At 36.5% G+C, this 13,273-nt stretch overlaps 1 protein-coding gene across 5 annotated transcripts in view; it reads left to right on the top strand.

The window, feature by feature from the left end:
• ANKHD1 (ankyrin repeat and KH domain containing 1) overlaps positions 1–13,273 on the top strand; it is a 130,736-nt gene that overhangs the window by 104,270 nt on the left and 13,193 nt on the right. For all 5 annotated transcript variants that reach the window (XM_036240491.1, XM_036240487.1, XM_036240489.1 and 2 more), the window contains 11 exons: positions 126–271; positions 432–543; positions 1,489–1,634; positions 1,928–2,070; positions 2,491–2,704; positions 5,934–6,109; positions 6,328–6,490; positions 8,146–8,241; positions 9,233–9,349; positions 11,614–11,788; positions 12,549–13,005. In XM_036240491.1, the coding sequence (XP_036096384.1) occupies positions 126–271; positions 432–543; positions 1,489–1,634; positions 1,928–2,070; positions 2,491–2,704; positions 5,934–6,109; positions 6,328–6,490; positions 8,146–8,241; positions 9,233–9,349; positions 11,614–11,788; positions 12,549–13,005 (1,945 nt within the window). The remainder of the gene's footprint in view (positions 1–125; positions 272–431; positions 544–1,488; positions 1,635–1,927; positions 2,071–2,490; positions 2,705–5,933; positions 6,110–6,327; positions 6,491–8,145; positions 8,242–9,232; positions 9,350–11,613; positions 11,789–12,548; positions 13,006–13,273) is intronic.

Raw genomic sequence — 13,273 nt, 5'->3', positions numbered from 1 at the left:
CAAAGCTTGGGATTTAACTACTACATTATATTACCGATACACAATTTTTTGTTTTCTGTATTTTTTGTATATAAATGACTGTGCTCTTTTTAGTAGAATTCAGCAGTATGGATTTTGTTTTTCAGCTGTGAGTAGCAGAGTGCCCACTGGTTCAAACAGTTCCTCTCAAACCACAGAATGTCTTACACCTGAACCCTGTTCACAGTCTCCAAGCAATGTGGCTTCCCAGTCATTGCCCCCTGTATATCCCTCAGTTGACATTGATGCACATGTGAGTTTGCTTTATTTAAACTTATTTTGCACATTTTTATTTCTTTTGTTTGGAAAGGAAAATTATTATTGTGTATTCATTGTGAAAATATTTGCTCTTCAATTGATAACGCTGTTGTAAAAAAACAAAACAAAATCTAACTTCTTTTTTCCCTTTCTAGACTGAGAGCAATCATGACACAGCATTAACACTAGCTTGTGCAGGTGGTCATGAAGAACTTGTATCTGTACTCATTGCACGAGATGCTAAAATCGAGCACAGAGACAAAAAAGGTAAGGAATGTCAGTCAAAAATAATCTGAGTGTAGTTACATCAGAAAACAGTATTTTTCACTATCAATAAGTAGTTTCTAGAGTATCTTAGTGAAAAAATGGGTAAGCATATTTCAGTTTGGAATTCCAGATTTGTTCATCTACAGAGCCTAATTATTCTCCAAAACTTAGACTATAAATCATCAGTGAAGTACAGCAAGTGTGTTGCCTTTCTCCTTAATCCAAAAGTTGAGCATGCAGAGGTATCAAAGTTCATTTTGAGTATAAACTTTAATAGAATTCTTTGACTTAGCATTTCCTTTTTATCAGATGTTTATGGATTTTTATCACTAACAAATTAGGGTTTAGAGCAGTTTTACATTAAATGGTTACAAGTATCTGCCCTAAAGACTTTTTTCCTACTAAAACGATAAAGAAACGAAAGCAGCCCAGCCAGTGTGGCTCAGTGGTTGAACATCAACCCATGCACCAAGAGGTCGCTGGTTCGATTCCTGGCTAGGGCACATGCCCAGGTTGTGGGCCAAACCCCCGGTGGGAGGCATGCAGGAGGTAGCCAATTAATGTTCTCTCTCATCAATGTTTCTCCCTCTCCCTCTAAAAACCAATAAAGAAAACACAAGTTTTGTTGTTGTTTTTTAAAGAAATGAAAGCAGCCTGGCCAGTGTGGCTCAGTGGTTGATCGTCAACCCATGCACCAAGAGGTCGCTGTTTTGATTCCCGGTCATGGCACATGCCCAGGTTGTGGGCCCAATCCCCAGTGAGGGGCATGCAGGAGGTGGCCGATCGATGTTCTCTCTCATAGATATTTCTCTCTCTCCCTCTCCCTTTCTCTTCCTCTCTCTCTAAAAATCAATAAAGAAAATAATTTTTAAAAAAAGAAATGAAAGCAGTGGATTAATAAGTAAAAACCACAGATTTGTTTGAGTTTTTTTTTTTCTGATTTAGGTTTCACACCACTGATCCTGGCAGCAACAGCAGGGCATGTTGGAGTTGTTGAAATCCTCTTGGATAAAGGTGGAGATATAGAAGCACAATCTGAACGAACTAAGGATACTCCACTTTCATTGGCTTGTTCTGGTGGACGTCAGGAGGTGTGTTAATATTAATTTTCATTTTGTAAATATTTTGCTTGTATTTTAAATATGCATGTGATGAATGAACCACAGTCCTAACACATATGAAATGCAAATTAATTACCAATTGACGAATAGAAAGAGTACCCGCTTGTTATTTCAATACAACTGGGATTTCAAAGCTCTGTATTCCTTGATGTGAAATTGAATCCATTTCTCTAATGCTGATATTTGAATACATAAAGCCTAATTAATTGTAAGTTGAACCCTTGGTGTAAACTGAATTTCTCTGTTCATATTTTACTTTGTAGGTAGTAGACTTGCTGCTGGCTCGGGGTGCAAATAAAGAACATAGAAATGTGTCTGATTATACACCACTAAGTCTAGCTGCATCTGGAGGATATGTTAATATCATTAAGATTCTACTTAATGCTGGGGCAGAAATTAATTCAAGGTATCTATTACCTATTCATTTTATTACTCATGATTAATAAGTTACTACTTGGAATAAGTGTCTTCCCCTAAATATTTAGATAGGTACCATTTTTAATTAAGATAGTATTAAAGTTGCAGGGACCAACAATTATTCTTTTAATGTGCTTATAAATAATCACAGATTATTTCAGCTAAGGTGGCTGTTTTTAAAGAGGCCTCCTTCAGAAAGTACTTTGTTATGTATAGTTGGATATTTATAACTCTAAATTGGAATTATGTTTTAAATTGTGAGGTTTTCCTATTTCTAATTATTAGTCTAAACAAATAAAATCATTCGTAGGTTTCTTTTTACTGAAACATTTGTATCTTTTATGTTCTGTATGCTTTTTTAAAAACAGTAAGTAACATTTTAATTTTCTAAGCACATTTCCCCCCTTAGGACTGGGAGTAAACTAGGCATTTCTCCCCTGATGTTGGCTGCTATGAATGGACACGTTCCTGCAGTGAAATTGTTGCTGGATATGGGCTCAGACATTAACGCCCAAATAGAGACCAATCGGAACACAGCTCTCACCTTGGCCTGTTTCCAAGGCCGAGCAGAAGTAGTGAGTTTGCTTCTGGACCGAAAAGCCAATGTTGAACATAGAGCAAAAGTAAGCATTTTATAACTTGTCAGCTACCTCAGATGTATTTCTAGTAGAAAGAGAATGGCATTTCAGCTCAAATTGATGTGCTGTTTTAAACTGTCATAAGTTAAAACTGCCGCAATGCAAGATTAGAGAATTATGCTATACAGTGGTCAGTGACACACTATCATCATTCATGACGTTTATTAAGGACAGTGAAGAACATAGAATCAGTACTTTTTTTTTCTTTATTGAATTTAGCGAGAGGAAAGAAGAGGGAGAGAGAGATAGAAACATAGATGAGAGAGAACATCAATTGGCCGCTTCCTGCATGCCCCTCACTGGGGATTTGGCCCACAACCTGAGCATGTACCCTGAATAGGAATCGAACCAGTGACCTCTTGGTGCATGGGTCAACTCTCAGCCACTGAGCCACACCAGTCAGGCTAGAATCAGTACTTTTTTCAACCTCTGGCCTGAGTGGTTTTCTTAGTCACTTAGTTTGCAACTTTTGAATGCAATATTTTGTATAAAATATTTTTGAGTAGTAAGATTATTGTATAGAGTCCATTTTTTATTTTATTTTTTAATCTTTACCTGAGGATAGATTTCCGTTTATCAGACAGAGTGGGAAAAGGGGAGGGAGAGCGAGAGAAACAGGTAGACAGACAGACAAACATCAGTGTGAGAGAACCTCGACTGGTTGCCTCCCACACAATCCCAACCAGGGCCAGGACTGAACTGCAACCAAGGTACGTGCCCTTGACCGGAATTGAACCCACAACCCTTTGGTCCATGGACCAATGCTCTAACTGCTGAGCCAAACTGGCCAGGACTATAGAGTCCTTTTCTTTTAATCCTCACCCGAGGACATTTTTCCATTTTTATCTTTAGATAGAATGGGAGGGAGAGAGAGAGAGAAACATCGACATGAGAGAGACGCATAGACTAGCTGCCACCCACAGGACCCCAACAGGGGTCAGGAACAAACTGCAACCAGGTGCCCCTAGCGGGAACCAAACCCAGGCCTCTCTGGTCCACAGGCTGATGCTCCGACCGCTGAGTCAAACCAGCTAGGGCTAGAGTCCATTTTTTTTTTTTTTTTATCCTCGCCCGAGGACATTTTTCCATTTTTTGTTCGGATAGAGTGGGAGGGAAAGAGAGGAAGAGAGACAGAGAGAAACATCAATGTGAAGGGACACATCGAGTGGCTGCCACCCGCACGACCAACCAGGGCCGGGGACAAACTGCAACCGAGGCTCGCGCCATTAGCGGGAACCGAACCCAGGTCTCTCTGTACCGCAGGCCGACGCTCCAACCGCTGAGCCAAACCGGCCAGGGCTAGAGTCCATTTTTAAAGAACTTCTTTAATGAGGCATGTGCTTACCATTGGTAAAAACTCCAAAAAATTACTGCACAGCCTTGGCCTGTGTGGCTCGGTTGGTTGGAACATCATCTGTACAACAAAAGGTGGCAGGTTCGATTCTTAGTCAGGGCATACACCCAGATTACAAATTCAATCCCAGCTCAGGGCACTTACAGGAGAGAGTTTCTCTCTCTGTTCCTCTCTCTAAAATCAGTTTTTAAAAATTACTGTATAGATTATAAATTTAAGATAGCTAAAATCTAATCTGACCATGACAGATTCTGATAGTTTCATGACTATTTAGCATTCAGAAAGTAAGAGTATGTTGGGGTTTTTTGTTCATTTGTTTGTTTAAAACTGTTAGGTATTGCCATGGCCAGTTTGGCTCAGCGGTTGAGCATTGGCCCGTGAACCAGAGAGTCCCGGGTTCAGTTCCTGCTAGGGGCATGTATCACAAAAAACAAACAAAACAAAACAACTGTTAGGTATTTAGAACCCTAGAAAAACAGCTTATGTAGAATTCTTAATATCAGACAATGGTCAATCTGGTAGTCATTTCATATTAGAAAGGCTTAGATTAAAATCTCATATTTTCACCCTGAATTTAATTAGTTATATTTCTTTTTTTTTGGTGCCCTGACTGGGAATCAAACCCAGACCTCTCAGTCCATGGGACAATGCTCAATCTACTGAGCCACACCAGCTGGGCATATTTCTTAAAATTTAGTAAGGAAGTATAGTTTTCCCTCAGACTTTTCATTGAACAAAGAGAAATGAGCCTTTCCTGCTATCTTTTCATATTACAGATTCTCAGTGTGACTCACTTGATTATTAGAAGTCCTAGAGAAATCATATTATTTTGGAAATGATACCAATAGGAAATAAATATCTTTTGGCAAAAATGTAGGAAACTAATGAACAAAAGACGTAAGAATAAAATTTATGAAGTGATTTAAAAATTTTTTTAATTAATTAATTAATTTTAAATGTCCTCACCCGAGGACATTTTTCCATTTTTCATTCAGATATAGCGGGAGGGAGAGAGAGGAAGAGAGAGAGAAACATCGATGTGAAAGGGACACATCGAGTGGCTGCCACCCGCACGACCCAACCAGGGCTGGGGACAAATTGCAACCCAAGTACATGCCCTTAGCGGGAACTGAACCCGGGTCTCTCTGGACCGCAGGCCGATGCTCTAACCACTAAGCCAAATCGGCCAGGGCAAAATTTTTTAATTTATATTTGTTTCAGATGTTTCTCCTTTTTCCCCCATTGACACCCTCCTCCTGTTCCCGCCCCCCCACCATTGTTGTCTATGTCCATTGGTTATGCTTATATAAATAAGTTTTTTGGTTTATCTCTTCCTTACCTCCCGCCTCCCTCCTCTGAAGTTTGTCAGTCTGAACTCCACTTCTTTGTCTCTGGATCTATTTTGTTCATTATATGAAGTGGTATTTTAATTTAATTTGGCCTAACTTTGGATAGGATGAAAGAATTTACCCTGAGTTATTTAGCAAACTGTATTCTCAGATAAAAAATGTTTCCCATTGAATGTTGTCCTTTACTTAATTTTCTTTTTATTGAAAATTTTAATATCTTTATTTATTGTGCAGAGAAGTTATGGTCTCATGCATAAATTTATAACAGTATAGAAGTTATAAAAATGTGAGTTTTTTTTTAAATTTAGCATGTGGTCATATAAGTTAATTCATTCTAGCTTGTCTAACTGAATCTAACAATTTTTACTTACTGTTTAGTGAATTTTAAGATAGTGAATATTGCTTTCTTGTTTTATGAGAGAAAATCACAAATAGAAGAAATACAAGTCAATTGTTTTAGCCTTTTAAAGAAGTTATATTAATTTACTTGAAAAATTTTTGGGTTAAACAGACTGGTCTTACCCCCTTGATGGAAGCTGCTTCTGGAGGGTATGCGGAGGTTGGAAGAGTTCTCCTTGATAAGGGGGCAGATGTCAATGCCCCCCCTGTGCCTTCCTCAAGAGATACTGCTTTAACAATAGCAGCGGACAAAGGTCACTACAAATTTTGTGAGCTCCTGATTAGTAGGTGGGTAAATTTTATATTTATATATAAAACTTTCTATGATCCCTTTTAGTTTTGACAGCCATTAAAGCTAATAAAATTGTTCTATTTTACTGACATTTTAAAGAACAGATTATTTGCGTGATACTTTGTAAAAAATAAAAAGACTAATAGAGAAAAATAGAAAAAGTGTGCCTCTTCTCATAGGAAACAAACTACATTAACAGCCTTTGATTTTATAGGGGAGCCCATATTGATGTTCATAACAAGAAGGGAAACACACCACTTTGGTTGGCATCCAATGGTGGTCATTTTGATGTGGTGCAGTTGCTAGTGCAAGCAGGTGCTGATGTGGATGCAGCAGATAACCGGAAAATCACACCTCTTATGTCAGCATTTCGCAAGGTAATTTGATGTGGGTAAGGGGGGATAAAATTTAGTAATTTTAAATCAGTTCTAAGTTAAAACCATATAAGAAAGGTAAATTGACTTTGGATAACCTAGCTGTCTGATACACAAATCACAGCTATATTTTCACTTTTTGTAGCCAGATCTAACAGGTAGTTCTCTACAAGTAACTTGGTTATTAGATCAATTGGTGTCTAGACTAGTTTTGTTATGGTGTTGTACATAAAACATGAGATTTAAGGACAGATAGTACATGCAGATGGATATCTTTTTTACCTCAGGAGGAACAAAAATGAGTGGACTCTTTCATAAAAACTTATTATATATATATAGACTTGCTTGTCTGTTATATTTTTAAAAGTCTTCCCATTGCAATTATGATAAACTATGAACTACTTAACATGGCTTACAAAGCCCTGCAGGATATGGCTCATACCAGCCTCCCCAGACCAGTCATTTATGCTACCCTTCCCCTTACTCACTACACTTCAGCCACTGGCCTAGAATGCACTAAAATTTTAACTACTTCAGGGCTTTTTCTTGCTGGTTTTCTTTTCCCAAAATGTTCTTTCCCTTTCTGTTTCACTTCTCCTTAGTTTTCATTTTAAATGTCACTTCTCAGTGAGTTCTTTTCTTAGTGAGTTCTTCTCTAACACCCAATTTGAAAAAAGTCCCTCCTCTTCTCTTTTATAATACACTATTATTTTCCTTATCACAGTTTATAGTTATACATTCAAACATGTGTTTACTTTTTTAATGCTTATCTTCTCAACTAGGCTGAAAGATCCATGAAGGACAAGATTCATGTCTTTTTCACCACTGTTCATACCCAGTTGTTTAGCATAGTGCCTAACTCATAATAGCTAGTAACTAAATAGCTATTGAATAAGAGTAAGTTGTGTAGCTTAGGAAAAAAATCTTAAAATATTTTCTAGATTTAATTCTTTATTACAATTTTTTTCTTTCCTTTTAATTGAGATGTAATTTACATACAGGTTAATAATTTAATGAGTTTTGATAAATGCATATGCCCATATAACCTACACCCCATAAAGGTATATAACATACTTACATAATTCTAGAAAGTTTTATAATGCCTGTTTTCAATTAATTCCCTGCTATGGAGGCAACCACTTTTCTGTTTTATGTCACCACCAGACTTGAGGATGTTTTAGAACCTTAATAGGAGGGGAAACTCTGGTAGTTTGGTTATGTTATAATAGATGTACTTAAAATTGATTATAGATTATTCTAAAAACATTTAGAAAGTGTTTTTCCTAGATGCAAGTCATAGGACTCAGATAAATGTAACAGTCTACCTTGGTTAGTAAAGTGAGAGCCAAAATAATGCTTTGGATTCTAGAACATCCACTTTGTTTTTAGGACTAATTTACAAAAACTTTTCTACTTTCAGTGGGAAATGAGCATATTAAGTTCAGGAGAAATGTCTTTTGGTCCATCCTATATTCCTGAGCATGTTATACTTATCTTTTTCTGTTTATAAACCCAACACTGTTCTTACTTTTATACTTTCAATTTGTAATTTAATAAACTATCTGAAAGTGAGTATACCTTTTACTCTTAAGTTTTTAAGCATAAGGGGAAAATTTCAAGGGATTCTTTTGTGTATTTTTTTGTTGTACTCTTTACAGGGTCATGTAAAAGTTGTTCAGTATTTAGTGAAGGAAGTCAATCAGTTCCCTTCTGATATAGAATGCATGAGATACATAGCAACGATTACAGATAAGGTAGGTTTAAATGTGCTATTGAAGCACTTTTTTTTTTTTTGGAATTATGTGTTCGTTTGTCCTCTGTGAGACTGATCACCTGATCTTTCTATGCTTTAGTTTCTCCATTTTAAAATAGAGAACGGGCCCAACTGGTGTGGCTCAGTGGTTGAGCGTCGACCTGTGCACCAAGAGGTCCCTGCTTCGATTACCGATCAGGGCACATGCCCAGGTTGTGGGCCTGATCCCCAGTGGGGGCATGCAGGGGGCGGCCAGTTGATGTTCTTTCTCATCGATGATTCTCTCTCTCTCTCTCCCTCTCCCTTCCTCTCTGTAAAAATCAAAAAAGAAAAATTTTAAATAAATAAAATAAAATGGAGAACAATGGGTATAATACTTTTCTTGTGGGTTTTTGTTTGTTTTATTTTCTAGAGTGTTTTGTTTTTTGGGGTTGTTGTTTTTTGTTTTGTTTTTTTGTTTTGTTAATCCTGACCCAAGAATATTTTTTCCATTGATTTTTAGAGAGAGTGGAAGGAAGGGAGGGAGGGGGATGGAGAGAGAGAGAAATAAAGAGAAACATCAATGTGAAAGAGGCACATAGATTGTTTGCCTCCACATGCTCCCAACTGGGGCCAGGAATCGAAACTTCAATCCAGGTACGTGTTCTTGACTGGGAATTGAACCTAAGACCCTTCAGTGCTTGGGCCAATGCTCTAACCACTGTACAACACTGGCCAGGGCAAGGGTATAATACTTTTGATAAATTACAGTGACTATAGCAAAGGTTTATTACTAGGCCATTCACCTGATTTAGAAAGTTTTCTAAGAACATACAAAGTTTTTAGGAAATGGTTTCTTATTTTAATAAAAGATTGAATAATAAAGGATAACTTAATTTGGTTTAGTGAATTTTTAATTATTTGAGCTTTAAGCCCTGGATTTTCAGCTCATTTTATTTGGCCTGTTTATGTTATGTGTTCCTATATTGATGTAATTCCGTTTTTTACTATAGGAACTGTTGAAAAAATGTCACCAGTGTGTTGAGACCATTGTGAAGGCTAAAGACCAGCAGGCTGCAGAAGCAAACAAGAATGCAAGTATTCTTTTAAAGGAACTTGATCTGGAAAAGGTGAGTGGGAAAAATAATTTTCCTTATTGGAAATTGTTGAAAATCTAGGATGAATTTGCCACCTATATGACCAATAATTTTAACGAAATATTTTTCAAAGGAAATGATTAATGGATTATGAAATCACCATATTTTTTCATTCTAACCTATCATTCATAAAAAATGTTTTGAACCGTTTGAGGAACTAGTCTTCAAGCAGATCACAATTTACCAAATGACACTATTGCCTAAGTGGTTTTAATATTAGTCTGAGAAGTAATTTAGTAAAATGTTAGAGATAATTTGTTTTATAATATCTGGGCTGTAAGTGGTTTATTAGATCCTCAAAGACTAAGTGTCAAGTAGCCTCAGATGTGCAGTAAAATGGAAAAAGTAAAGTAAACACAATCACTTTTCTGAGGCTCAGTCTGCTTACCAGGAAAATTAGGGTATTGTTATTAAAAGACCAAATTCTATGTTCAAATAGTCATTCTAGGAATGCAAGAGTTAGCTTAACATGAAGGTGTTTTGTTGATTAAAGGAAGAAAAAAGATATCATTTTGAGAAATGCTAAAATTTTGACACCAATTCTTAGTTTAAAAGATACAGAACAGCCCTGGCCAGTTTGGCTCAGCGGTTAGACATCAGCCTGCGGTCCAGAGAGACCCGGGTTCGGTTCTCGCTAAGGGCTTGTACCTCGGTTGCAGTTTGTCCGCGGCCCTGGTTGGGTTGTGCGGGTGGCAGCCACTCGATGTGGCTCTTTCATGTCGATGTTTCTCTCTCTCTCTCTCTCTCTCTCTTCCTCTCTCCCTCCCTGAACTCTATCTGAACAAAAAAAAATGAAAAAATGTCCTCGGGTGAGGATAAAAAAAATATCAATGAGAAAAAGATCACTTGCTCAGAATAAAAAATGATCATCACACGAATGGACAGGTCACAGAAAAAGAAATACAGATGTTCAATAAATAGATGGAGAATGCCTAACTTCATAAATAAAGAAATACACAGTAAAAGAGTGATTTAAATATTTTTGAACAGACTGTCAAAATTTAGAGATCTGGTAATAGCTATTGATGGCAAGGGTATGGAAAAATTAGCTCTCTAGTGTGGATTTTTTTATGTATGGTGTAAATTGGCATAACTATTAACAGAAATGTTTTGACAAACAAATCAATTAAAAGGTGAATACCTTTACTCCAGCCATTCCTCTTATAGAAATTTTATCTAAGATAGATAGACAAATGCTCAAAGATATGAAGGTATATAACGTTAGTTGCATTACTTATAATAGGAGGGAATGTGTAAACCTTAAAGTCTTAATAATTAGGGAATTAAATAAATTTTAGTACCTCCATAATAAAATTGATTACAGCTAAAATCAGAAGGAATAAAAGCTGTCTTCATTTTTTTTTTTTTTAATTCTTACCTGGGGACATTTTTGTATTCATCTTCAGATAGAGTGGGAGGGAGAGAGGGAGGAAGAGAGAGAGAGAGACATCGATGTGAGAGAGACACATCGAGTTGAGAGAGACACATCGAGTGGTTGCCACCCACAAGACCCCAACCCGGACTGGGAACAAACTGCAACCGAGGCACTTTCCCTTAGCGGAACCAAACCTGGGACTCTCCAGTCCGCAGGCCGACGCTCTAACTGCTGAGCCAAATCAGCCAGGGCTGTCTTCATTTTTAAATAAAGTGAAGTTTGAAGTTAGATGACAACTAAGGTCCCATCCACATCTCTAATTTTTATTTTTGTGTAACTACCCAGGGACATGGTCAGCAATTCCCTAAATAGCCAATTGGATTTATGCCAATAGAGTGATGAAATTATTTTTTAATTGAGTATACAGACTTTTCTTTCAGTCCTCAGCCCCTTTCTCATTAACATAAGGGATTGGCATATTTTTTTCTGTAAAATGACAAATAGTAAATATTTTAGGCTTTGCAGGCTATATGGTCTGGGTAACTGAAACTGCAAAAAACAAAACTATGGATAAGGGGAGACTACTGTATACTTGATACATGTCCCTTGTCAGATGTATGATTTACAAATCTCCCCCTCCCTTTTTATGGGTTGTCTTTGTACTTTCTTAATGGTTCCTTTGAAGCACAAAAACTTTTCTCATGATGTCCAGTTATTTGTTTTTTCTTTTGTTACTTTTATAAATGTGTTTTGAGACTGACATTCATGAGAAGCTCCTGCCATCATAAACAAAAGTATCATTTCATTCTTTATTTTAAAGTATTGCTCTGTTGGTAATATGATATGCCTACTTTATTTGCAGTCAAGAGAAGAGAGCAGAAAGCAGGCTCTTGCAGCTAAAAGAGAGAAAAGGAAAGAAAAGAGAAAAAAGAAAAAAGAGGAGCAGAAAAGGAAGCAGGAAGAAGATGAAGAAAACAAACCTAAGGAGAATTCAGAATTACCAGAGGATGAAGATGAAGAGGAGAATGATGAAGACGGTGAGAAAGTGACCCATCAAATGAGTAATAAAATTCTCCTGTGCTTATCAACTTCATTTTTAACGCTTTTTGCTAATTAATTCTAGTTAAATATTCAATTACTTTAATCTGAAATTGACAATGGACGCTTATATTAAATAGTTTGAAATATTTTACATTGTAAAGTGATACAGAGAAACAGAGAGGGGAAGACAAACATAATTTGATTAAGTTCAGTTGTAATTTAAGTCACTCTGTAAAACACTGTGTATGTTCTAAAAGCAATATAGCAGTCTCTCTTCTCTCCTCCCCATGTTGGAAACTGGGAGAGGTCCAGTTCCTCGATATATTTTTAGCTAAGGTTCAGGTTTAAAACTCTACAGTGCTGGGGTTTATTACTCTCAAAGAGTTGTCTATTTTATAGACTGACAATGCTTCTAGTAGACAAATAATCTTGCTGTATTTGAATTCTAACTCTAAAATCCTATTTGAAAAATTTCCTAAATTCAAACTAAATTGTGATTTTTGGTTAGTTAATGAGACTAGCATTTCAGATCTTAAGAATATTAATAGTATGAATATGTTATACCAATTTAGACATCAAAATATGATATAGTATATTCTAACAACAGTAAAGATTTTTTTATTTACTAGTAAGTATTGGTGTAAGGAAAATATGATTAAGGGACTGAATTATTATGAAATATTAGGTATATCTGTAATAATTTGTTTTGAGATCTATGGCTCTCAATGTGATTTTTATCCTTTTTGATGATTTCAGTGGAGCAAGAAGTTCCCATAGAGCCTCCTAGTGCAACCACCACCACCACAATTGGAATCTCTGCAACATCTGCAACATTCACAAATGCGTTTGGGAAAAAAAGGGCCAATGTGGTGACAACACCCAGCACCAATCGGAAAAATAAAAAGAACAAAACAAAAGAAACCCCTCCCACTGCACCTTTAATATTACCGGAACAACATATATCCTTAACACAGCAAAAGGCAGACAAAAATAAAATAAATGGAGAACCCAGAGGTGGTAGTGCAGGAGGGAACAGTGATTCAGATAACTTGGACAGTACAGATTGCAACAGTGAGAGTAGCAGTGGTGGTAAAAGCCAAGAGTTAAACTTCACTATGGATGTGAATTCCTCTGGTGATCGGCGATACCCCTCACTGCTACTCCATTCCCAAGAAGAAAAAACGAGTACCTCCACTTCTAAAACTCAAACACGGTGAATTTTTCTGATTTGCTAACTTGTCATCTATCTGTTTTGTTTTTTTTCAAGCTTGGCACAATAATTTGAAGTTTATTCTTCAAGCACAAGTTGTGTTAACAGTTTAAGTCCACCATATTATCTGTGTTCAGTATTCAGAAGTGAAATTATCAATGTCCTAATCATGTGCTAGTTATAAAATGAAATTATTACAGTTTTTTATGATTTCATTTTGAAGTTGAAAATATTAGCATACCTTGATTTTCACGGTCATTTTGATTGCTTA

The sequence above is a fragment of the Molossus molossus genome, unplaced genomic scaffold, assembly GCF_014108415.1.
Source record: "Molossus molossus isolate mMolMol1 unplaced genomic scaffold, mMolMol1.p scaffold_m16_p_4, whole genome shotgun sequence".
NCBI classification, from domain to species: domain Eukaryota; kingdom Metazoa; phylum Chordata; class Mammalia; order Chiroptera; family Molossidae; genus Molossus; species Molossus molossus.
The sequence above is the reverse complement of the archived record's forward strand: the minus strand, read 5'-3'. Positions and strand labels throughout refer to the sequence as shown.